Source organism: Aythya ferina (genome assembly GCF_964211825.1).
Source record: "Aythya ferina genome assembly, chromosome: Z".
NCBI lineage: Eukaryota > Metazoa > Chordata > Aves > Anseriformes > Anatidae > Aythya > Aythya ferina.
This window is the reverse complement of record NC_140299.1, coordinates 38,334,481-38,360,799: the sequence shown is the minus strand read 5'-3', so window position 1 is coordinate 38,360,799 and position 26,319 is coordinate 38,334,481. Positions and strand designations below refer to the sequence as shown.

The 26,319-nt window shown below is 37.9% G+C and overlaps 1 protein-coding gene across 11 annotated transcripts in view; it reads right to left on the bottom strand.

The window, feature by feature from the left end:
* Positions 1-26,319, bottom strand: part of TRPM6 (transient receptor potential cation channel subfamily M member 6) — a 99,737-nt gene that overhangs the window by 19,144 nt on the left and 54,274 nt on the right. For 5 of the 11 annotated variants that reach the window (XM_084503836.1, XM_084503834.1, XM_084503830.1 and 2 more), the window contains 15 exons: positions 25,386-25,560; positions 23,385-23,499; positions 21,653-21,852; positions 19,048-19,180; positions 15,325-16,466; positions 14,481-14,593; positions 13,381-13,507; positions 12,382-12,479; positions 9,990-10,045; positions 8,521-8,546; positions 6,730-6,780; positions 4,463-4,528; positions 1,970-2,256; positions 1,623-1,705; positions 579-784 (listed from right to left, as the gene is read on the bottom strand). In XM_084503836.1, the coding sequence (XP_084359962.1) occupies positions 579-784; positions 1,623-1,705; positions 1,970-2,256; positions 4,463-4,528; positions 6,730-6,780; positions 8,521-8,546; positions 9,990-10,045; positions 12,382-12,479; positions 13,381-13,507; positions 14,481-14,593; positions 15,325-16,466; positions 19,048-19,180; positions 21,653-21,852; positions 23,385-23,499; positions 25,386-25,560 (2,878 nt within the window). Of the gene's footprint in view, positions 1-578; positions 785-1,622; positions 1,706-1,969; positions 2,257-4,462; positions 4,529-6,729; positions 6,781-8,520; positions 8,547-9,989; positions 10,046-10,071; positions 10,602-12,381; positions 13,002-13,380; positions 13,508-14,480; positions 14,594-15,324; positions 16,467-19,047; positions 19,181-21,652; positions 21,853-23,384; positions 23,500-25,385; positions 25,561-26,319 lie in introns of those variants that run through there. The other 6 variants (XM_084503833.1, XR_014687143.1, XM_084503837.1 and 3 more) reach the window with 6 other exon arrangements.

Below are 26,319 nucleotides of genomic sequence, written 5' to 3'. Positions count from 1 at the left end.
TAAAATATGCCATGTTCCTATTTATACATGTACAGTAAAGTGATCACATGCTCTTTGAAGGAGCTACCAGAGTTTGCGAATAGCACTGAGGCTTGCAGCTTATGTAAACTGCTTACAGATTTAAAAAAAAAATAATAATAAAAAAATAAAGATAGCCATTCAAAGTCTTTGGACAGATATACACACATATTAACTATGCATATATACATGGGTACACTTGAATCGCTGTATTATTTACATATTTTAATAAAAAGAAAAGTACCTAATCTGTGGAGTGTTTTTCTGGAGCTGGCTGAAATGTTCCTGTGCACTTTAACTCCCTGCTGCTTGCCCATTCAGCCTAAATGTACCTGAAGCCAAATTATTTTCCCACAATACCTACATTAATCTATCACGTTTCTGTCAATGCTCATTTATCAGGACCTCACAACAGATATCCAGGGGTTGCTTGAGCTTTGCCAGTATATAGAAAAGAGACGGGCTAAAGAGAATTTAGCCCATTTTGCAGTATTAAATTCTCTTTTTAAAAAGTTGTTTTTCAGTGGGCTTAGGACTAGTGATCCCATGCTAGCTGTCACCTTGCAAATCCAGGACAAGGAGCTCCCCACGAGTATATACGTAGGTCCAGTGAGAGAAGGCCAGCAACAGCTCTTCAAGCAAGCTGCTGGGAGTAATTTCATCTCCATTGTTGTTGTTGTATTTCCGAAACTCGCCAGTCATGTACTTCTCAATGGTCAGCCACTGGTTTGCTGAATGGCAGTAGATGAGGAAAACTTCCAGGAATCTGTGGATATAAATGCTGTCTATAAGGGTAATGAACATCCTCACAGTCAGTATACAGCATGATGGTAATGCTGTAATGCATGTTGGTAAATATACCAAAAAGGAGGGCATGTCTTCTCTGGCTGTATCATTTTCATCGGCAAGCGATACCAAATGGTAGACAGCACAAACACTTCCTCAGTTTGGTAACTATCAAAGCAATGCACTTCAGCAGACGGTACAGTTTATGGGCAAACAACATAATCTGTGTCCTGGCTTTGGCTGGGTTAGAGTTAATTTTCCTCCTGGTAGCTGGTACAGTGCTGTGTTTTGGATTTAGGATGAAAGTAATGCTGAACACACAGCACTGAGTTAGCTGTTGCAGAGAAGGGCTTACATGGAGCCAAGGCTTTTTCAGTGGCCACCCAACTGCTACCAAAGAAAATGCATAACAGCTCAGTGTCACTTGCTTTTTCCCCAGCAGTGACATTAAACTGGGTATCTCTTCTTTACTATCCTGCTGTCAAATCTATACCCACCAAGACAATAGAAAATATACACAAAAAATATAAATAACAGAAATATAAATATTTTTTAAGTCTCTTTAAAATTTCTTTCACTAACACCCTCTTGTTTAAGCCACTACCATTGCTGTTGTCTTCCACCCTGATTTATCTTTACATACCTATGTATTTTATATACCTATATTTATATACCTATGTATTTTAATTAAACTATCACTCAACTGTTTTAAGCAACTGCTGTTTCAACTCACTATGGAAAAAGAGTCTACATTAGACCCAGGACATAGCTGAGAAGAGAAACCTTTGCAACCGAAACCTTCAAGACAGTGAAGTTACCTTGGAGTATAGGGAATGGTATGAGGCTTCACTTGATTGAAGGTATAAATTAACTTTTGGGCAGCCCTTTGCTGTTGGATCTCCTGAAGAAAAGCATGTAATAAGCATCAGTTTCATTTGGTATCATGAAGAAAGGTAGCATGAATTTGACAAAAGAAACAAACAAAAACCAGCCAATTGTATACTGTTTACAAATGGGATATATATCTTCCTCAAAACCATTTTCCTTTCCAGAAGGTAGCATCAAACCACACATCACCCATGCTGAAGACATTCACACATAAGCAGTATAACATTTAAGGCATGTCAAACTACACTAGTCAGAGTCCCTTCAGGTCTGTACTCACCCTCAGGCAGAGATGTAACACTGTGCCATCATGAAAGATCTTTTGCCAAGCCTGAACCACCTCTGGCAGAAAAGACTTCACAATAAATACTTGTCCCAATTTTAATACATCATTCTCAGACCAAGTACAAACGACCTTCATGGCCCTCCGTAGACCACCATCCATCTCCTCCCGTGACAAGACTTGGATCATTGCAGCCATACCACGCTGGGACCAGGAAGACATGCTTTTATCAAGGTTCATAGGTGAACTCTCTTCTAGTCGATAGACAGTCACTTCCTCTCCAGCTTAAACAAAAGGAAGTTTTGTCAGTAAAAGTCACACATTGCAGAAACAGGAGAGAACTGCATTTTGATTCAGTATCTTAAAATAACACAACACTTTACATAACTCTGTAAGCCACACTATTCATTTCTGTGAAAGTTTTCCCTGCCTAAACTTATATACACAGATCCTCTTTGAAAACACGAGTGGCCCAAAGAGCTGTATTAAGCCTCTAGACAGATGTGAATTTAAGACCTTATGCAATTTAAGACCTTTTACACAAACAAAGCTCAGTAACATTCTGGTGTATATAATACAATCTCTTTTGCCACAATTTTAAAGTAGTTAAAATGGTTTAAAAAATAGATTTAAAAATATATATTTAAAAAGGTTTATCATTTTATCTCCAGTGAATTAACTATCGTGAACATGGCTCTTTCTGTTTATGCACTTGTGTGGAAGGGGAATTTTTAGTAAGATTTGTTTTAAGTTAATCAAGACCCAGGCACCACTCACAGTATTTTTCTTGTAACTGTGCTTAACAAAACAAACAAATAGACAAGGCAAGCAGACACACACAGCTTGTGATAGTTATTGACTACAAAATTAAAGGGCTACAGATTGCCGCTTTTTGAGGCAGACAGCCAAGTTGTTCAGAAGTAACGAACTGGCCATGATAAGCCAGGAAAATTAGACTGAAAAGGGCATGATCTTTCCTTGGAGAAAGGAATCCTAGAAAAACAAGCGAAAGCAAATTAACAAGACATTTACATCTTTGGCATTGTAAATTAAGATTTATCTTTTTTCCTATAAATTCCAATGTTATTTGTACTGCAAAAGATTTCAGTTTTGCTCCTGCTAATAACATTTTTCTGAAAGCAGAATAAATCTGGTGAGTTTTAACTCAGTCATGCTGTTACCCTATATAGTTGTAACAGCATTCCTCTCTAGCAGTGCAAGCAAGGGACATTTCTGTCAGTTGTAAACTAACAGATTTTTATTTTTTTTTTAAGCTTGGCTTTTCTTCTTGCAACTCACATTACTTGCAATGTGAATTCAACAGAAATAGGTCTTTATTAGCAAGTGGGATGAGGCATCTGCAAATAGCAAACAATAGCATAAGGGAGGGCAAACTGAATTCAAAGGTAAATTAATGTATTTTGTTCCTGCCCCTGAGCCTACCTTCACCAGTTACCACAGAATTGGTATGAATGATACACTTTGCAAACATTTTAATTTAAAATAAAGCAATGGAAAAGTCAATGTTTTACATAAAAGTAAGACACTTGAATATAGGTATTATAACTAGGCACATTTCTTAATCTTATATTAATTCTTCATTTTATTATCTTTTGACAATTTAATACCTAGAAAGGTATCTCCTGGGAGCTTGAAAGATTAGAATGTTCAATATGCTCATAGCTATATTAATTATCTGCAGCAATCTGGTCCCAAGAAACCCTATGATGCAGCAAGTATCAGCAATTAGTTGCTGTGAGACAAAATATTCTACCCATTGAAGAAAATGCACCTAGATCTCAAATGTCTAGAGACATAGCTTCTGCTGCTGTAAACCAATACAGCACACTAATTTCAAAACTCTTCCAAATGATCTTATATGTTACTCTCTACCACTCTTCTGTTATACCACAGTTCTTTTTTACTTGGAACACTACAAATCTTTTGCCCTTTCAACATAGTCATGGTTTTGTTCCTGACAAGATATCCTACACATATATCTGAGAAAGAGAGAATGCATGTATAAATCTTAGAGGAATCTTATTGCTCTCTTCAGCTACTTAATGAGAGGTTACAGAGAAGATAGAGTTAGATTCCTCTGTGAGGTTCACAGTAATCACATGGATGCTAAGAGATACAAGCAACAGCAAGGGAAACTCCAATGAACATTAGGAAACAAACAGAGTTTACAGTGAAACAGTCAAACGCTGAAACAGGTTTTCCAGAGAGGCTGTAGAAACTCTGCTTACAGATATATTCAAAACACAACTGGACAGGTCCTGAGCAGCCTGGTATGAATTGGACCAGATAACCATGAGAATTTCCTAAAATACTGCACGAATATAATTCATTTCTTTAGAAAAGAAGAATTACTTAAATTAATTCAAGGAAATGTCTCAAATGCAGTCTTTAAAAAATAATGCATGGAATATTTAAAAAGAAAAAAAAAAAAAAAGAAAAAAAAAACATAAGCAGGAGGTCAGTACTCACCAAAGAGCTGGACTGGTGTAAATGGTATGGTCTGAGCAAGTCTCATTAAGTTGTTTCTTTCAACGGCTGCAAACAAGACAGATTTCACTGCAATACTGGGTAAACAAGCCAATTGACTTTCAAAAATATCTGACAGTGTTTTACTGTAGTGTACAAAGCCAAGCAAGCTACAGTGTGGTTCTCCGTCAGATCTTCTAATTGCTGTTTGAGTTCTACCTAGCCAGCAACTCTCCTTTAAATGACTATGGTATCTCACAAGCATCAGCTACCACTCTTCCCTGTCCATTAGTTCCCATCTTCCAAGAAAACAGACTGTGGAACAAGCACTTTACACCCTAGCTAGAAGGACTGCTTCTGGTCTTCATCCTCCTTTTCACCAAGCGCTGCTTCTGCTTTTTCTTCCTGCTGGCTCCAGTGCAGTGACATTTGAACTGTGCCATTGGCCTCAGCTGCCCTCACTGTCTGTCTCTGTCAGGCTCTGAAGTGCATCAGGTTTTAGCAAGACTTTGCAGGGAAATCCAGGCTTGCCCTACGCAGACTATAGCTTCTTCATCTGGGCTCCATGCCAAACAACCTAATTAACATTATTATACCTTCTTAACAGGGAGCTTATTTCTCAGTCAAACACCTTCAAAACTCAGAGTGCCAACTAAATATTTATGGATTTGTCTTCACAATGACTCAGTTATTGGGAAGTGGGAGAGAGGTGAGGAGTAAACCTCAAAGAGATTAAGAGTAGAACAAGGAGGAAACCCATGTACTACCTTAGCTGTGTTTCTCTGAACAGCAACCAAAAAGTTTGTAAGTCTGGCTGACTTCCAGAGCTTATATGCAAGCTTCCAGAGCTCATCCTTTTTTTATACAAATCTCCAAGCAGAAATTAAAGATTAATTAGCCCAGAAGGAGAGAGCAAAGGGGAACCCTGAAATGCCAACCCTTGAATTAGGGTGCTCAACTGAGACACCTCTGTCTCAGCCTCTGTTTACATATTCCAAATCTGATAGGCATTGATTAATATACCTGAACAGTTTTTGAAGCATAGACTGAAAATCAAAGTTATGCCTTGATGCATCACTAAAGTGACATAGTCACTAAATTACTGGAAGGAAAAGAATATGAACGGGGAGCTGCCATGACCTGTGCTGTCCATCAGACCCTGTCACTGCTTACTGCAGAGCCTTGGGAAGCAATTTGAAAGCACCTTGCACCAGCTGCTAAATTTGAGGCAAAACTCAAGCTCTTTTGGGTGTGCAGGGAGGCAGAACTGTAGTTGTCTGCAAAACATGACAGCAAAAAATAAAGTATAAGCAGTATATGGCACAGATTTTTAGTATTGAAGTGTGGGTTCTGTTGACTACTTTCTATTCTGATCTTTCTGATATAGGAACACCTATACACCTATACTGGAAACATCTAGAGATCTTTGTCAGCTTTTAATGTAAATGAGATTGTCACCTGCACTAAAAAGTCCTCCCAGTCTCAAACAGCACACCTGACAAGAAACAAATTAATCATTGCAACAATGCCACCATCAGATAAATTACTCCTGTACACTGATTACAAACTAAGAGGTGTTATTCCCACTGAAAACGACATTGCTTTTTGAACTTCATGAGGCTGCTAATGCTTCTGGTTTACCCTATGCTTCCTTTGAAAGGAGCCGAAGCCATGCAGGCAATAGAGACATCTACTGGTACGCTGCGCACAGCTCTCCTCTGGGGAAAAAAAAAAAAAAAATGAAACCCAAGCCTTGTGGGAAAATCTCTACATATTCAGTTCAGGAAAAGACAGGATTGTGGGTAATTAGCATCCAAATGATTTATTCCCTGCCAAATTTCCATGAGTTCATAGGTATATAAACACAGATTAAGTGGTACAGAACCAATTAACTGAAGAAAACAACTCCAGAAAGTACAAAGGAGCATGTGGGAGGTGTGAGGGGAAATGACAGCTATAAACAAATGAGAGCCTCTACTACCCCCCCTGGGAATCAGAGCTCTGTTCATTGTTTCCTCTGATATTTTGAAAGCAATTATCTATATTCTGCTCTGTATTTGCCACAAATACCTGGAATGGAGCAATTAGCAAGAAAATAATTCATAATTTCCTCACTGCAGTATTAGGCCTGACTTAATACACCACCTTCTTAGCAGTGGGCAGTTGTGCAACTCTTCAAAGTGAAAATCACAGAGAATGAGAAGGGAAGAACTAATGTTCTTTTAAATGTGTTAAACTACTCAGCTATCATATTGGTGCCTCCTGCTTACCTGAGTAATGATGGTGCAGATCTTGAGATGTTTTCGAGCAGGCAAAGATATCTGAAATAATGTTTAAAGGATCATTACGTTAATTAGCATAGCAGAGACAAATGCATGGTTTTTGAATTCCTTCCATCCCAGACTTTGCCATGAAACAAATTAATCAGAATTACTGTCTGAGCATTCTGAAGAGGAGAATTACTAATAGGCTTTAACTGTGTTATAATGTACAGAATATCAACAGATTTCAGTCAGTGCAATACAGCCAGACGACTTATTTATTCAGGGAAATGGTGGGAAAACAGTGATATTAACCTCAAGGACATGTAGCTTCTCTGAGCCAATTACACCCCTGGGATATTAAAAGCATTTTACTATCCATCATGCTTCACAGTCTCCCAAAGGCATGATTTTACCGAGTCCATCCTCAGTCATTAAGCATTCCATTAAGTGTACTATTACAACAAAGTTATAATAATACTGATTCATTAACCCATGACATCTAAAATGCTGTTAAATTATAAACAGACAAACAATTTCTGCGGTTACATACATAACAGGCACAACTGGATCAGATTTGGTCCAAAAATCTTTGCTTTATAAAAATTATTTTTAATAAAACCAAGATTAATATGCATGTTTCCATTAATCAGATTAAATTACTTTATTATATTGGAAAGAAATCCTTTGAAATGCCAAGTTGGAAAAAAAAAAAAAAAAAAAAAAAAAAAAACTATAATATTTTTAATTCTGAAAAATGAGATAATTGTAACCATTCTATTCATCAAACCATTTGAAAATTACACTCTTCTTGTTGGTCTAGTTTATTTGCTAGGTTCCCTTCCCCAGTAGAAGAGATCTTAAATGAAAAACACAAACAGATGCTGGGGGAATGATCAGCATTTCCAGCCAGTGCCCTTGGTGATTAGAGGTCCCTTTTGCTCTCTTTCCTGAAGGACCCAAGTTTTGTCACATTTTGTGCCTTGTCAGATGAGAAGCATGAGAAGTCAACTGGGGGCCAACTTACTCCTTTTGAGGATTGGAAAATCAGGTTTTAATGAAAGCAAGGGTGCACTCTAGAAAGCAGCCCAAGGACACCCCACACCTGCAGCAGTGCCACAGTTTGTGCACAGCCTGACCCAGAGAGACCACACATGTAGGGGAGACAAGTCTAAGAGTGATGTGCTCTGCATCACAGCTAGCCTCAAACAAAAGATAAACGTTCCACTGTTCAACCTGTTGTAGCTAAATCTGTCTGAAGGCAGGCTAAAAGGCAATAAATACAAGTGAAGTGAACTAGCTGCTATGGAACAGAGTCACTCCTCATTATGAACTTGAATTTATTCATTGGCCATTTCATAATAAGTTCAGTGCTTCTCCAGCTTCACCAACTTGGAACTACAAGTTGGAGGAACTACACCAAACTGGAATTCAAAAAATCAAACATACATTAGAAATTGTATACCATAATCTACCCTCAGGCATAGACACAGCTTTAACTCAGGAAGTTTATTTCTCCTGAAAAGGACATAATTGCAGGACAGACTTGAGTAAAAATAGATTTTTTCTTTTCAAGATTTTACAGCTACCATGAGGAAAACATGTCCTCACCAAAAAATAAATAAACAAATTTTACATTTCAAAATAAGATTTTATAACCAATGTATGAAACAAATGTAACATTTATTATAACTATCCAACTATAGAAATTAATCTTCTTTTGGATTATATATTTCTGAATTGTCAAAGTGGAATTTGCAGAGAGGAATTACAAGGTGTGGCAAGCAACCAAAAACTTACTGTCAGGTCCTTCTGAAGCTCTTAACCTGTTTAAAAGCAAACATTTGATATTTTACTCCAAAATTCCTGTACATAACTACATATAGTATATCATATATCAAAGAGGTATAATCTATATGAGGGCAAAACTCACTAAGTTTTGATAAGCAATCATAAAACAAAACAACCCTCAGTGTAATTTTGTTCACTGAAACAATTAGCAAATAAACTTCAGTTACTGAAGAATAGCCACATTTTTCTGCGGGTTTCTTTCTCTGCTATATGTTGAACTCCTTTTGCAGTTCTGCACTGCTGTTCATTTCATTTACAATGCAGTAACAATATCAGCTAAAGACCTTCAATCACATACACAACTGCCCGTTTTTCAAACTATGTGAATCAATGCTGAAATGTATTCAGAGCTATACGTGCCATTGCCATTGCTTGCATAAAAGGTGACTTTTTAAACAGTTGGTCTTTTGGATTAACAAGGCTGCAAACATTAACGTTAACATTGAAGGTGCTTTTGTTTGACAAGAGAGCAGATATGATTCACCTAACACACCACTGAAGACAACAGACTCACTCAACAGACTCAGACTTACAGAATCAAGCTATTCAAAAGCCTGTAAATCCTGCTAGTAAGTATGTAGTTTGGCTACTGGATTTTAAAAAAAAAAAAAAAAAAAAAAAAAAAAACAGGATGGGTAAAAAACACAGTATCTTCCTCCCTCCTCCCATAGTGAAATCACAAAATCACATGGGATGTGACAGTTTTCTAGTACATTGTATTTATTACTTCAACAGCATTACTCAGTAAGGGAAACATACAAGAAATTTATGAAAATAAGAATGAAGAGGAACAGAAAGACAGTGTTGGATTAAATAAATTACCCCCAATATTAAGCTAATGGTCAATCAAGCTGTAAAAAAATAAAAATTAAAAAGTAACGTTGAAAACACACTTGAAAACAGTATAATTTCAATACGTATAATCAAAGCTTAATAACTACTGAAAACTGATTATAAAAACTAAGTAAATATTTTGTAAATATGTAAACTCAGTACAAAAGAGATTAATCACAGAATGAGATAATGTTTCACGAGCCACTAGGATTTTAATTACTAATAATGGAAACATGCAATTTGCACAGCAAAATCATATGCAACTCATGCTTACTAGATTGTATAAAGACACGATGGTAATCTTAGTGATTGAATTAGAAAATTTCATATTGTTAGAATAAAAAGGAGCGTCTATTCCACCTAAAATTATACGTTTCCTTTGAATGGGTCTACTTTACCTCCATCAATATGCCTTCATTTAAAGAAACCAGACTGCATTGTCTTAGCTCCTCTTTTGACCTCAATTTCTCATTGTAAGTATATTACAGAACTGAAGTGGAAAGTTGCAGAAAGTATAGCAAAAAGCACAGAAGTCACTTTCTAAAATCATGTGATGAATATCTTAATATGCTAATGATACGTACGAGGAGTTTCTTAGATTATTTCTCTGTGTGCTTCCAGACATGTTATTACTCAAATCCTATAGAGAAGAGAGATACTTTTACTGGTAAAAATCTGTATATTGCTGTCACATACTCACTGAACAATTAAAAAATGTAAAATCTTGAAAACATTTGATACTCTTATTGTTAACATGAATAATACCACTGACAGGATAATCACAGCATTGCCATACCTACAGTAAAATGCAATATCAATTTGCTCATACTGCAGTTTTTCATGTTGTCTGTATATAACTGAATAAAATAGTCATGTTCAGAGCTATATCTCAGTAGTTACAAAGCATGTTAAAGGTCTTCTAATACTGAAAATATTATGGGAACCCCCTTTGTATTAGTAAATTACAATTTAGCAATAAACTTTACAGTTGTTGGAAATAAAATGCACCCTAAATCTCTGTAATAGAAGAAGGCAACATATTAAGTAGTTCTCCAGGGATACTTAGATCAAATATTTTCCAGGTCTTGTAGTTAGAGAAGTAGTCAAATGATCTTCCAGCCCTATTACGATAAATTGGGTCAGCCTGCCATTTGCAAGATCCTCCTAAAATGCTAGTCAGAGATGGGATTATTCTTCTGAAAAGAGAAGTCAGACAGATTTCAATCCTCAAAGGAAGCAGAGCTCATATCAAAATTTGAAGAAGACAAAGACTAAAGATAAACTAACTAAAATTCAGCTTTGAATATTTTCTGAGACTTAATTCTCTTTTTTTTTTTTTTTAATTTCAGAATTCACTCATGTTTTCACAATGTACATTGCTTTGCAGATGAAAAAATATCTTTAACAAAACAGAGACCTTCTCAGATACATCCCTGCTTTGCTCCCTGATACCAATTTACCCTCCTGGGTAAATCTGAGAAATATCATAATTCATTAATTTAAAATAAATGTTAACCCACAATAAGCAGTTACATGCAGCAATATCATAATATCTGAACAATATATGTATTGTTGAGATGTCATAACCCAGACATAACCTTATAATCCAGACAGTTCTTAAAAGAAGGCATAGACATTCAGTGGGCATTGGAAACTATATTTTAGAAGATTAAATAATTTGAAGTTAGTGTTCTTGAGGTGACCAGTTCCTGCCTAATTCTGATCCCACAGTGGAATATTTCTGCAGGCTTTAAAAATCCTACCCTTGAGTTTTAACAAGAAACCTTAATATAAATTTTGAAGCATCAGATTACTTCGTCATTTCACGCAGTTTTCCTGACTGTACCTTTATTTTGCTTTTCTGACTCTTTCACATTTTAAAGATCTATTGATGTAATCTCCAAATTCAGGTTTTACAGAATTCACAATCAGCAAAGTTATTTCTATTTTTATCTCTGACCTCTTTCACACACACACAAAAAAAATGTTTCAATTTTTTTTAATTAGGATTTGAGCTGTCTTCACAAGTATTTGGGATTCAAATTCTATGCCACTCAGAATATCAGATCTGAAACTATATGTTTTATTTTCTTTCCTTTTTTAAAAAAGCAACTCACATTACTACAGTGAAAAATAAGCTAGGCTGTTAAACATCATTGTTTCAAAAATCAAGTGCCATAAGTAAAACAGGCAAGAGTGGGTGCAGTTGAAATGGAAGAGGAAAGGATTATTTCACAGTTCCTTTTCTCAATTTATTCCTTGTTAATTTTCTGACATGCCTCGAGAAACTCCTACACAATGTAGTGAAAGATATGTTTCCTTCTATTAGCCACACCATTTAAAAACATATAATTTTCTATACAGCAACTTCCTGCCCACAGTCTTCAGGACATATAAATTGGTCTAGCTCCATCAAATTCAAAGGGCATATGTTGATTTACATAGGCAGTGGGCCTTTATGTTATTAAGTTGCAAATTAATTCAGATGAATCATAAGATAAGGTGTTTATAAATCAGAGGTTAAGAAATCCAAGCTTTGAAATTATTATCAACACTTTGCAAGAAATAACTATCTCTGTGTGATGGATTAAGAACTATGAAGTTAACTTTCCAAAAATCTTTTCACTGTGCTGACCAGTTCTGACCACAAGTTCAAGACAAAGCTCTGTGCTCACTTGCTGCATAGTGAAACATCAACACATACTTTGTTTCTAGCCACTTTCTGCATACTCAGAACTACTCTGTGATTCAATAATTTAATAACCTACTTCAATAATCTTCATAGAGTGTTAGCAGCTTTCAATTATTCATTTACTCACACACATGCACAGTGGCAGCATACAAGAAAGTTCTCGTGTCTCAAGAGGTATTTCAGGACAAAGAACCTAGAGTTGCAAGTCCATGGAGGTCAGCAGATCTATCCTAGTCTCAAAACAGACAAATCTATGGACTAGGATGTGTAATCTTAGGTCTTACCTCTTCAGAATGCCTCAGGTAATCACAGAATGGTATGGTATGCCTATGGATGTCTTGATTTTTCATTTTCTGGTGCATGTAACTGAGACATTCCAGACCTAGCCAAAAGAGCAGGTATCAGCTATTTCCAGAGTGTATAATGAACAGCTCTACTGCTAAACACACCTATGCAGTGCTACATGTATAAAATAAACACCTATATGACATAATGCCCTAGCAAATATGTAATGGGCTATAAAAGCAAGAGTAGAATTTCACAGGGTTAAAACTGACTGTTTCCATTTTCTGTCAGCAGAATTCAGAGTGCAGTCCTTCTCAGACCATGCTGTGCTGAGTCACAGCACTCCCTCGTGCTTCTCCCAGCAGCTTGCAGGATGAAGCTAGTGAGTTGCCTATAGCAAAGCTGAAAGATCCATGCAAGGATTTCTCAGAATGAAAGAGATGGAGAATTTATAAAAGAACAGGAAGAATGCCATTCCCTTTTAATTCCATCAGAGACGATGCAGAATTCATTTTTTCACTTTGGAAGATGTGTTTCTGAGCAATGAGTAATGAATAATGCATCCAGAAGATCTGCCAACAGATACAGTATCACAGCACTGCCTGTGAGTGTATGTGCCCTGAAAAATTCACGAGAGAGTTTATTTTTGCAATAAGCCAGAATGCCACTTTAAAAGACACCTCAGGAGAGGAGAAAAGGATATCATCTTCCCCACTTCCCACTTATTCCTGAGGATTAGTACTCTACTATTTTCCATGCAAGACAGGCAGCACTTCCAGAAAAACGCAACTGACCTTCCATCCAACCTATGACCCTTTTTGCTCTGACATAAAGTAGCAAGTAACCAAGCCATGCATGCTTGCTATCTGTTTCTAATTCTGTAAAAATTATGCCAGGAGGTGAAAATGGAAGATGACATTTTGAGTTTGTGAATTTTTATTTACTGCTTCTTTTTTTAAAAGCTGTCCTGAATTCACTGTCTGCAAAGTATCACATACTTAGCTGACTGAAATTAGACACAGTAAGCCAGTTCTTGCTCTGTTTCTCTTCCTCATCCCAGATATTGATCTCTGCAGGCTCTGAGCTCACTTGGGTGTTCTGGGGACAATCATCCACTCTAATCACCTGGCAAGACACAGACAAAACGACACTCGATTTATAGGATGACTAGCACCTCTGCAGTTCCTCTGACAGCTACACTATGACATGGCCTTTCAGTACACTACTGCAATGCCGATGACTGAACTGGCTCCTAAATGAGAAACGGATTTTCCCATATTTGTTAAAAGCTGCAGAAGTCACATTGCTTTTGTCTAGTCAATACTACTGAAGAAAGATCTAGTGCCATAGGTTTTTAAAACAAACTTCAGAGTCCCTCAGAATACCTTAAGAGACAATCAGGTCTCAAAGCTCAAGTCTCAGGTCTGTTGCTGACCTAAGCATCTTATGTAAACAAATCAGTCTTCACCTTTCATCTCATTAAATAGGAATAATTCTTTCCATTAGACAAAGATGCTGGAAATCTCTTCAGACGTGAATTTTTATGTATGTACGTATAGATACAGTTAGGAAAGTTGCACTATTTCTATGACACAGTCAACATGCTATCTACAATGTGATTACTGGTTGATGGATTCAGAGAAAAGACTGCAGGGCTCCTGTAGGTGAGTGAGAACCTTATAAAGCCTGGCTTTCCTCTTTACAGTAGCACACAGTCTGGATGTAGCTCACCGCTTCTTCAGTATATCCTACAGCATACAAAGCCTCCATGATTGATTCTCTCAGCTGAAGTGCAAGGACTGATTCCTTTCTATGTAAAATCAATAATTGTCTTGGTCTGCTATCTAACAAAGTCCATAGGCTTCATCATGTGCAAAACTGAAATGGCACACATTCAAACAAAAGGGAGATTAAATCAAAGCCAGACCAAAAAAAAAAAAAAAAAAAAAAAAAAAAAAAGCTTCTGAATTTATGTGTGCAGCCTTTTAAATGCAAACATATTCAGCTAAACTTCAATTTTGCACTACACTGCAGAACTGTTCTTAGTGAATGAAAAAGACTGCTATGAGATACGTGATTCCCTTCCATCTACACATACCGGCACCTGAAGGGGTTTTTGAATCTTCTTTTCTCTCCCAGACTTTCTGTCTCTGTTTTGTTGTTTTGCTTTTGTTGCCTCACTGTAGTGTAACTCACTAGATGGTAAAGACTCTGTGGGAAAGAATCAAAAAACACCATTAAGCTACAGAGCTTTTGTTTACTAAGAGAAGATCTGATAAGACAGAGTTGGCAGATCTCCAGAGCAAGCTGAGAAAGACTTGTAACACCCAAAGCTAATACTCACACAGTCCATGCAGTTCAGTGCAAAGATGTTCACCATCATAAGATATAAAACAACAAATGTTATCTATCATCTCATACTATTTATACTTAGAACTGGAATCTGCCATATTTTAGCTGCTGGTAAGCAAATTTGGTGGTGGACAGGAAGGTTTGTAAGACTTCTATAAAAATGTCATTCATTATCCATTCAACCATCTGACAATGTATCTCTTAGGTATTCTGCAAATTCATTTAGTTCTTGTAATTCTTGGATTGCTTCCCCAGGATAAGAAACTCCCCAAGATCCAGTATCATTCCTCTGTCACAGCAGCATTGTAGCCATAACTGTAGGGGGCCATTTAGATGGGGAGAATCAGGGTTGGACTGCTACTGTGGCTGACACACTGGTGTCGTACAGCTTGTACCGGGCACACTTACAAATTCCTCAGAGCAATCATTCCCAGCACAAAAAAAAAAGGTGAAAGAGTAGCTCTGGACTCTTTCCTTACTACCCTCAGCTGCAGCTAATACCTCCTGAATGACAAAAAAAAAACATCTTTTAATAATGTCTTGTGTTTCCCAATAAAAGATACTGTAGAGGTACAGCATATTTTTATTACCACCTCTGGCTTTGCAGGTTTTCCCACTTTTCTCTTTTTGAGAGGAAGGTAAGCTGTTGCTCCTGCAGACACCCCAGTTCCTCCAGAGGGGGCTGATCCAAAAGGAGGTATTGTGTTTCAGTTTGTTCTCAGAGATGATGCTTTGCTGTGAGCTGCTGGAGTTGTAAGAGAAGGACTTTGATTCTTTTATCTGGACGTGCCTGGGAGGGCTATCCTTGCAATTGCCATCACAGTTATAGGTGGATTGTATGCACAGGGCCTTCTTCTGTTTCTTTCTTGAGCTGAAAACCCCTTTTTCATCACCTTCAGAGAATCCCCAGTTCACATAACCACCTCCAGTTTCTTCCCTGTCATCACAGCAGGGTATTACATTCTCTCCATCATCCAGTGATGGCTGGAGACCGAGAGGATGATCAGCCTCTACAGCATTAGTCTTTTTTGATGGCAAGTGAATAACAAAGTCCGTCTGGCTCCACTGATAACCTTCTGGCTCTTTATCAATGAGGCTGACACTTTGCATGTTTTGCTGCACTGCAATGCTCCTTTGCAGTTCATCATTGAATACATTTTCCCTGTACTTGGTAGGAGTGCTCGAAAAGGACAAGTTTAAAGTGACATCCTCTGAAAAGGGCCCTCCTTGGTGATCAGGAGGTACCAGCAAAAATTGCCCATATCTAGGGGTTGACTTAGTCTCAGATGAAATGCCTGAAGTGAGAGTGTCACTTTCTATTTCAATCTTCCGAGAGCTGTCTTCTACCACCTTGTTACTTTCAGTCCTCAGTTTGTGGTCTTTGCATTCTGATGACCACTGACTCCTTACCAAGCTCCGTAACAGAGAGGGTGGCATGCTGTAGTAGTGGTACTTCTTGTCATACAAACACTCCAGACTGCTCAGGGTCTTGGAATAGAGCACGTTGCTCCAGCTGTGGGGCAGCTTCCTATAGGATCTACATTTTGTGTCAGCCAGTAAGGCTTCTTCCACCTGCAAGGTGTCTACAGCTGAAAGCACTTTCAGGATGTCCACTGTCAAGGCAGACAAGTCTTGCAAATGTCCTAGCTGACTGTCGAGGGAGATTAAAGACTCCTTGATATAAAATACCTTCTCGTGCACTTCTTTTAGCTGCAGAAACATCTCCTCCACTCTAGACAGAATAAGAAAAGATAATTAAAATATCAAAACACGGATCTTTGGCTCTCTGTGCCAGATGATTAACACATTTTAAAAAGCCAGTATTTAAAATAATCCTTTATATTTTTTTCATGTGAATTCCATTCTCATGAACATGTATATTTGATAAAACCCGTCCAGACTTAAAACACGTCATTCGGTATACTGGGCCAAATGGCACTTTGCTCAAAGAGAATCTATCTTAAAAAACATATTTCTACTAATCTGCATTCCATGCCATAGAACTACTAAGCCACGGCCAAGAAGACACAGCTTTGGAAATGCTACATTGTGCATTGCTATGTAAATGCTGTAAAAAGAAGAAAAAAGAAAGAGAAAAAAAAAAAAAAAAGAAAGAAAGAAACAAAAAGTAAAAATCTGTAAAGTATACTTCCTGTCATCCATTCATCTTTCATTCTTACACTTCTTGTGCAAACATGAGAAGGATAAGGCTTCACCCTACAGATACTATTCCATTTCTCAAATGCTGCTTGAAAACGGTCTTCCCAACAAGCCATATGGCCCATTGGAACAGATTTTTTATGTTTGATGCCACCAAAACCCTCATCTTCAGCCACCAAAAAATAAAATAAAATAAAATAAAATAAATAAAATAAAATAAAATAAAATAAAATAAAATAAAATAAAATAAAATAAAATAAAATAAAATAAAATAAAATAAAATAATCAGCTTCCAAAAAGCAAAGTTTTTTTTGTTGTTATTGTTTGTTTGTTTGTTTTTTGGCTTTGTTTTTATGATCTTCAAATCCCCAGTGAACAGCACAAGAACTTCTTGGACTGGAACAATATCTTTTTAACCAATTCATTATCTTCGTGTTTGCTAAAGATACTCTCTCTGGTGCTCTATCATTAAGACAATGATGAACCAGCTGCAGGCAATATGCAAAAGAAGCTCTCTTCCTTTGTTACCGAATAACATAAAGATGCAGCATTTAACCAACACATTTAACCAACAGCTGAATAAAATCAAATACCATTGTTCCAAAATGTTTTATTCACCTAAAGGAATTTATTGTGTTAATGTTATGCAATGCTAGGAAGTACGTTTTAACTTGGCACTTTGGAAAAAAAAAATCCCTTTCTAGGTCTATAGCTATCCAGTAAATAAAATCTTCTTGCTGTAATTGATTCTACAGCTTTTGAACAAAAGTATTTATTATATTTCTTCTACAAGGGACATTCATTTTGCTTGTATGTTTTGTCTCAGTATGTAGAAAATAAGACCATGAAAATATAACCATCAAGGGCCTATCTGTATCTAGGCAAAACAAATTTTAGATCAGATCTGTATTGGCATTCAGTAAGACTTTTTACAGTGCTCAGTTTGTTTAATTCTTCCCTTTAAAAGTAATGGCAGCTTTGCCATTGATTTCAATAGAAAGCTAAATTAGGCCAATACTGGAAGCTTTGAAATCCTGTTAATAGTTACATGTTGATATTTTGCAAGCCAAGATGGTACAGATAATGCTACACTGGTTATACAGTTATTTTCTTACACAGTTGAGCCTCAGAATAAAACTACGTACTGTATGCCATATTCTGGCACGTCCTCTTGGTGATACCTTCTCTGCAAAAGTGAAAATGTAGAACACCATACTGCACACAGCAAGCAGTTGCCAGTGCGCAGCATTGGTTGGGCCTCCGGGAGAGCAGAGTTTGAACAAAGCTTGAGAGATCCAGCCTGCAGTCACCCAGATGAGTGCAGCAGGAGGGCAGGAGGTGCTTCAGCCACGCAGCAGCAGTTCTCCTGCGGCCTGTGGAGAAGCCCCTGGTGGAGCAGGCTGTCCCCCTGCAGCCCATGGGTCCCACATGGAGCAGATCTCCACGCTGCAGCCCCCCCATGGGTGGAGGAGCCCCCGGTTGGAGCAGGTGGATGTGGCCTGGAGGAGGCTGTGGCCCATGGAGAGCCCCCACAGGAGCAGGCCCCGGGCCGGAGCTGCAGCCCGTGGAGAGGAGCCCACGCAGGAGCAGGGAGTCTGGGAGGAGCTGTCGCCCACCCGTGGGGGACCCGTACTGGAGCAGTTTGCTCCTGGGGGATGGACCCTGTGGTATGGAGCCGTGTGGGAGCAGTGCTTGAAGAGCTGCTACCTATGGGCTGCCCCCGCAGGCTCAGTTCGGGTGGGAGGGACCCCACGTGGCGCAGGGGCAGAGAGGGACTGTACTAAACGCCCTATGTTGTGTCTGTTTTGCCTGTGATGAGAACTGTTGAGTGACCTCCCTGTCCTCATCTCAACCCTTGAGCCCTTTTTCACCATGTTTTCTCTCCCTGTTCATTTGAAGAGCAGAAGTAAGAAAGCTGTGTGGCAGAGCTTAAGTAGCTATCAGTGTGAAACCACTAACCCCATTAACCACACTGCACATGTCCAAGGATGCAATTCTGCCAGCAAGGCTTCCCAGACAGGCCTGATATTCAGTTCAAACAGGTATGTTACTTGTCCATCAAATTAGCATGGTCTACATATGCTACCGCCTCTCAGATTCACAATGGCCATAACTTGTCAAAAAGCATTAAAAGTTTTTGCAGCATAACACACCTTTCTGTTGTCAGGCGGATCCTTTCACTGTCACTGGAACTCAAGCTTTCATTCTTCTCATGAAAATATTTTTCCACACACTGTTCCTCAAAGTCATGTAGTTTCTTCAACTCCTCATCACTTAAGTACAGCTCTGAACAAAGAAGTAGATGTAGGTATTAAGTGTGATGACAAATACAATTGAGTATGTGTCTATGAAAATAGGAAAATGTCAGAACAGGTTTTCTTCTCCTCCCTTGACAAGAATGAAACAGACCTAACTCCATGAAATTTGGACTCATGTATAAAGACCAAACATGCCAAATCGTCTTTGCCCTGCTTGTGAGCTCATTTCAAAGATTTCACTCTGCCTTGGCATTTTCATTCATTTTCCACAGGGTGGCACTGGATCTTCATTGCTAAAAGCAGTTGTTTAATCACACAAAAATTTAAGAAACTTGTCAAGCAATGCATAGGCATATTGAAAGGGAACACAAAGGTATTAAAATGGGAAAATAATAATAATAATAATAATAATAATAACAACAACAACAACAACAACAACAACAACCTCACTGAGAAAAGTGCAGGCAAAGTATGAGCCCTCTTCTATCCAAAGACTTTTGGATGTGCTAAGCAGTCTTACAGTTTCCTGGTATCTAACATACCTTGCAAGAAACCCTCCGTGTCAGTCACTTATACTATGCACGCATATAAAAAGAGCAGTGGTACTTCAAAGGCACGCTGATATATCCAGCCATGAAGGAGGAGCTACAGCAGTAAAGCTGCTCAGCATTGATTAGTTGAGCACACTTTTGAACTCTGTAACCACTTGTGAGCATGGCAGATATCTTCAGGGATTCATGTTCAGCAGAGAAAATCCTAAATGAACCATAACCCAAGAAGGGTCTGCTCAGTTCAGTTATTAGGTATCAAGAATGTACGCTGCTTCAAAAAGGATAAGGCTGTGTAATACTATACAGTCATGTTCCCCATTTTAGATGAGATTACAGCCCCCAGCCTCTCCACAAGCCCATTCCCCTGCATTGCCCCACCATCCATCAAGACCCACTGATGAGTATTTGTTCCCCATCCTGACACCCTATAGTCCCCTCCTCTCATTGGCTATGGCTGTTCCTGACAGAGAGCTGGAGGCAGTGTGACACGGAGCTGGCATTGCCATGAGGAGGTGTTAGGAATGACCTCGGGACAGAGGAGTCCAGGTCAGGAAGGGTGAAGAAGGTAGGATTAAAGGACAGTGGTGTACCAGTGCACAAAGGAACTAGGGTGCAGTAAGGAAGTAGAAACTCCCATGCTCTCTCCCTGTATCTTCCAACACCAGATCTCCTGTGTCCTCAGGCTCTGCAACTACTTCCTCAGCTTCCACAGGCATCTGTTCCCCGATACAGGAGGCAGCAACAGCACTATGAAGTACTGTACAAGGGCTTGTTCTGGGCATTCATATTGGTATTCGCTGCTATCAAGTAATGTTGACACACTGACTAACAACCAATCTGAAGCCTAACATTAAGTGCTTATTTTGTGCATAACCAAAGACCTAGCAAGTGGGAGTTTTTTTGCTCTACCAGAGATTCATATAGTCTAGGAGGATTTTCCCCTCACAGCCCTTTATATCTACAAACAGGTTGTGTTACTTGATGCAGAAATGGGTTCTCAAATGTCAGGTTTCACTTCCCCAGACGATGCTGCAGAAGTCAGGAAGGGACTCTGCACTCATGTACTGCATTATATAACAAGCCAGGGACATAAGAGTCCTTTGCTGAAGCATCTTTAATGGGCTGCTAACACCTCATCTCAAAATACCCTGAACTAGCTTACTTAATACATGTGACTCTCATTACAAACGAAACTGAAAGCAGGAGACTGATCTCCATTCAGTGCCTTTTTACTTAAACTGCCATTTATCTTATGAGCCACAGATCCCAACTACCCAAGCTCCAGGGAAAAAAAAATATGAAAACTTAATGGTATATGGAGGATACAGGGGGAAGAAGTCATTGAATTGTATCAGAAGAATAAACACAGACTCATCAAAAGTATTTGTCACTCTGGGCTATTAAAAAGGAATTTATGGTCTTTTCAGGATAAATGTACAAAAATGTATGCCTTCAGTGTTGTTTATTTTCTGTCAAAATAAGGTTTTTCTATCATACAGAAAAAGTTAATATCACTTTATTTCAGCTACAAGTTGTAATATATCTATATCACTCCAGCAGGATATGTTTGCAACACCGTCTTGCAAGTCATAGGCTAGCTACGTTGAAAATAGCTATGACTGAGTATGATGTAAGTTAAAACTTGGAGCCAGAGCCTGCCTAAGTTCTTTACTATTACTATCTATATTACATTTTGATTGATGCACAATATGTAGCAAAGCAAAAGCTAAATAAAAAGCAAAGCATTCCCCTAGTCACTTTTTTTTTTTTTTTTTTTTTTTTCTACAAGACTTCTCAGACAGGCACATCAAATTCTGGTTTGCCAGAAAACAGCCTCCAGGCCAGAAAATCTCTTTCTTTTTGGAGAAACTGAGCTACAAAGTGATGGGAGGCTGACAAAACATTCCTTATAATCTATTCCTGTTTGTCCCCAGTTTAGCTCTGCTTACTCAGTCCAACGTCGCCTTCCTCTTGATCAGACTCATTTGTGGGCCGGTGGTGGAAGATGCGATTTATCAGAAGTCCAATATGGCTCAGGAGAATAAAAGGTGGAGGCAGCCATGGCTTATCATGATAGGTCATAATGTAGCGGTACCGGTTGTACTTCCAGAGCTTGTTTGATATGGATTTCAAATCATAGTAAACATTACTGAGAAGAGAGATAAATGGGAAAGGAAGGTAGAACACTCCTGTGAGGAATCTTCTCAATACAGCAAAAGATGCTTGTCTACAGATCTAATTTGACACTGAAGAAAAGTCTCATCCCTCCAGTGAAGTAAATCAGCTTAGCAACTTTCATTTAACAAAGCAGCAGCATGTGCCTGCAGCTAGTGCACAGAGAATGAGATCTTCAAAGCTGCCTAACAGATTGGGATATCCAATTCCCATTCACTTTAATGGGAACTGGGCAAAAAATATCCCTATAGTGGCTTTGAAATCTCAACCAGATTATTTAAACTTTAATACATAGCCTATCTGGGAATTCAACATTGTCTGCCTCTTTGGACTGGATTAAATGTGTGAATCAGGCTAAGGGAAGAGTGTTAACAATGCTTCTGCTGCCTTTCAGTGCTTTCCCCCTACAACAAAATACATGCTGCAAAAGGCAGCTACATGAGCAATTCTTCTGTGGGGTACTTTTTGGAGCACTGATATTACTAAATGTGATGCTGGTGTTGCACAGAGTATTTCCTGCACTGTCATAGACCCAAATACAGGAAAGCAACTTTGTGGTTTCTGGCACTTTAATTTCAGTTGCATTGTCATACTCTTCACCCAACATATAATCAAAAAAAAACATCAGCTTTGCTTCTGGGAGTATAATTAAAAATATTGCTTATACCCTTTTTTGGTCCCACTTCTGGAACAATCAAATCACTAAGCAGAAGGTTTAACATATCATCAATGCTGAAGGTTTAAATCTAGAAATAATTCAAATTACAATTTCACAGCTGTGCATTAAAAAAAAAAAAAAATTAATGCCTTGCCACAATTTCAGGAAAGGGATTTCTAATTGGAAGTGGGAATAGAATGAGTTTTGATCATTCAGTTTTCTTGAATATTAATCACTACATTTCTTGATTTGAAAATTTTTTAACCTACAGCTGGCATTTTCTTCCCCAGAAATACTAGAACTCTAAGAAAAAAAAAATTAACTATTTGGGTTACACTGTTCTTTATTAATATTTACACAGAACTTGATTTACTTCAAGGGCTTCCCTCAACCCAAAAGGTTAAAATTACTATAACGACATTGATGAAAGCTTCCTACTCTAGCAGCAGACATTAAAAAGCAGATAGTTCAATACACTACAGTTAGATTTCAGTTCCAGAACATATCAAATTGCACCAAACAATAGGAATTCTTAAACAATTACATAAAGATTATGCTCCTACAATGGCATTACCCTCATTCCCTTAAATTCTCCACTTATCTGCTGACTTAAAACTTGTGCCGCCCTGGGATGAGTATTGTATAGGCTGTCAGCACAACAAATACAATTTTTAGGAACAAAGTACAAATTATGTCAGAGCTGAATTAATGTTCTTTGTTTGCCAAGTGGAGTTGTCTACTGCCACAGAGCCAGGTTCTGTTCAAACTGCAAAACAGTCAACACAGAAGTGTTGGCAGAACATTTATCAGTTGTCTTTGCTTTTGCAGCAATATGGCACGATACCTACTTAAAGAAAGCAATAAGTAAGTTGACCATGATGATGTATTGCACAAAGAGGTAGACAGCTTGGAGGAACGGTGTAAGGAAGGACCCAGGAGGACAGTCTTGATTGGTTTCACAAACTAAAAGGGAAAGACATACAGAGCACCGTTAGCAAGGGAATAGAACAGAGGGCATGTGCAATGGGTTGCCCAGGGAGGTGGTGGAGTCACCTTCCCTGGGGGTGTTTAAGGAAAGTTTGGACATGGTGCTTAGGGACGTGGTTTAGTGGGTGATATTGGTGGTAGGATCTTGGAGGAGATCCAAGATCTTGGAGGTCTTTTCCAACCTTAATGATTCTATGATTCTATATGCTTCTCATCTGCCTGAGCAAGAAAGAGAATAGTCCCAGTTTCTTCCACAGAGATATGTTGTTAAAAGTCTGCCTCTGTGTAAGGAAGATAACTCTTCATAACCCTACTGCCTCATTGTTACCATTTCAATTCAGAAGCTCTAGACACCATTTTATACATATCTTATGACAGTCATTATGACTTTTTGTTAAGTGGAAAATAACACAACTGCAATGTATTTGGGTGTGGTGGCTTTACTCAGGTGGGCAGCCGAGCTCCACCACAACCACTCTCTCACTCCCCCTCTCCTCAAAGAGGAAGGGGGAGTAAATACAACACAGAGAACTCGAGGTTTGAGATTTGCGGGCTGCTGCAGGGAAAAGGCGACTCCAGCTCAGACAGACCCAACATATTGGGGGATGGCACACACTCAAGTAAACTGCAATACAAATCCTAGAGGAAGTGGCAAAGCTTTCTCTGACCCCATTGTGAAACAAATATAGCTACAAGGCTGCTTTATCAGAACTGAAGTATTAATCCTTTATAGCTTCAATAAGATCATATTAATTAACATGCAAATGTACATATGGATAGTTTTGATAGTTCACAGAAACTAAGGGATCCCTTTGTATATTTTTAAACTGCCATAACAACCACTTTTTAATGTTTGTGTTTTCTTAATCAAATATTGCACCTTTGAGGAAATTTTAAAATACGTTGGTAACACAGCAGTCACAAATTCAAGAGATATTCCATGGCATAAAGACTCATTAGAGAAACCTGTCTTATCTGAGAAGTTTCAAATTTCTAAAGGTTTAGCATTACTAGGTGATTAAATGAATTAAACTGTGAAACTTAATGCCATACTTTTATTAAAAATATTTTGACTTATGTAGCCAAGATATGTATCTGTCATGTGACTGTTTCATCAATAATAATGGATGAGGCATCCTTAATTATTTAAGTGAATCAGGTCTAAACTGAACTATGTGTCTTAAGTATCTATATCTATTTGCAAAACTTCTTTTCTATTTTTGAGACTATCTTATTTGCACCCATTGCTTAATAGTATAAATATGACTTCCATCTATATAATGAAATAACCCCTGGAGTTCCTGGTTCTTCTCTGTCACTGTGACAAAGCCAAAGCCATAAGCAAGAAATAACATTTTTCCTATGGTTTTAATCTATTATTTTTATGTTCAGCTGGTTTGTTTGTTTAAGAAGGATGTCATGTAATTCTTACTGTGGTGAAAAATCATTTTTCTCTTTCCTTTTTGCTTTTCTCTTTATTCCGTCTTCCTAATAAACTTTGCAGTCTTTTCTCCAAGAGATCAGCAGCTTAGGACTGTCTCAATTGCAAATTCATTTCACTGACAGAGTCTGACCAAGAATTACCTTGTTATTAGTCCCTATGTTCTAAGCTTTGTAGTATACTTCATTTCAGAAGTTAAATTTGAAAGTTTTAAAGTTTAATCTTCATTTTATACAAAGAAACTAATACTCTCACTTTTATTTGTGCAGTATTGCAAATTAAGACTATATATACACTGGAATAGAAATTGTTTGAGTAAGGGCAAACTTAGTGTGTGGTCAAAATTCTAACAGTCAGAAGTGAACTTGTTTAAGCACATATTAAACGTAAGCTGTTGAGCTGTACTGTGAAAATCACCTACCATCTATTTCTCCAGCATAGACCTCACCAAACATCATCCAGTAGGGTTGAAACACAATATCTCGGGCCAGAGTCCAAGAAGGAGGCTCTTCTGGTGAAAGTATTGCCTTTCGTGACACTCCAAAACTCAACAGGACAATGGCCATCATGACCACAATATAGAACATGTTTGCTGTCTGGACATGGAATAATTAACTGTGTTAATTATATACAAAGGAGACTTACATTTTAGGGTAGAAAATCAGTCATAGCTTTTGCAAATAGCAATACAAAAACAGGCTAACAATCTAATATGCTGGAGGAAAGTAAAACATTTTCTAGAGATTAAAATCAATTCTGGACCAAAAAGGCCAGAAGACTTGCCTCTCAAGTCTCACTAAACATCTTAACCAATATTTGAAAAATGCAGAGACCTTGTGGTGGTGATTTTCATTAGTGGCATCTTCATCTAAACTAAGAGTACAGAATAGCAGTTCAAATGAATTTTTCCTTCTAACACTGAATCGGAATTACTATGCAAGACAGAATATAAAAGTATTAATAAGATAGTTCCAATAACTGAGGGAAATTACAGTGGGAATCTGCATATGTCCCTCAAGACTAGGCAGCAGTTCAGCAGCAGTTTTGATACCAAAAGAGAAAAAAATTAACTTTGATCTCAGAGAAATTTTGCCTGCTAAAAATGGGATATAATTATTTGAATCAAAATGTAATATAATAATGAGACGGTTTCCAAGAGCTAGGGGAATTATCTATAGTAGTGAGCCTGTCTGCAAGACACGGTGATTTTTCTTCCTACTATTATCAAGCTGGATCAGAAACTCTACTCAAATACAACCCTTCTCTAAGTAACTAAGTGAAAATGGCTTTTGTGAATAAACTTAAATAATGAATAAATTAGAACTGAAATCTGGTCATCGTCAACTCACAAACAG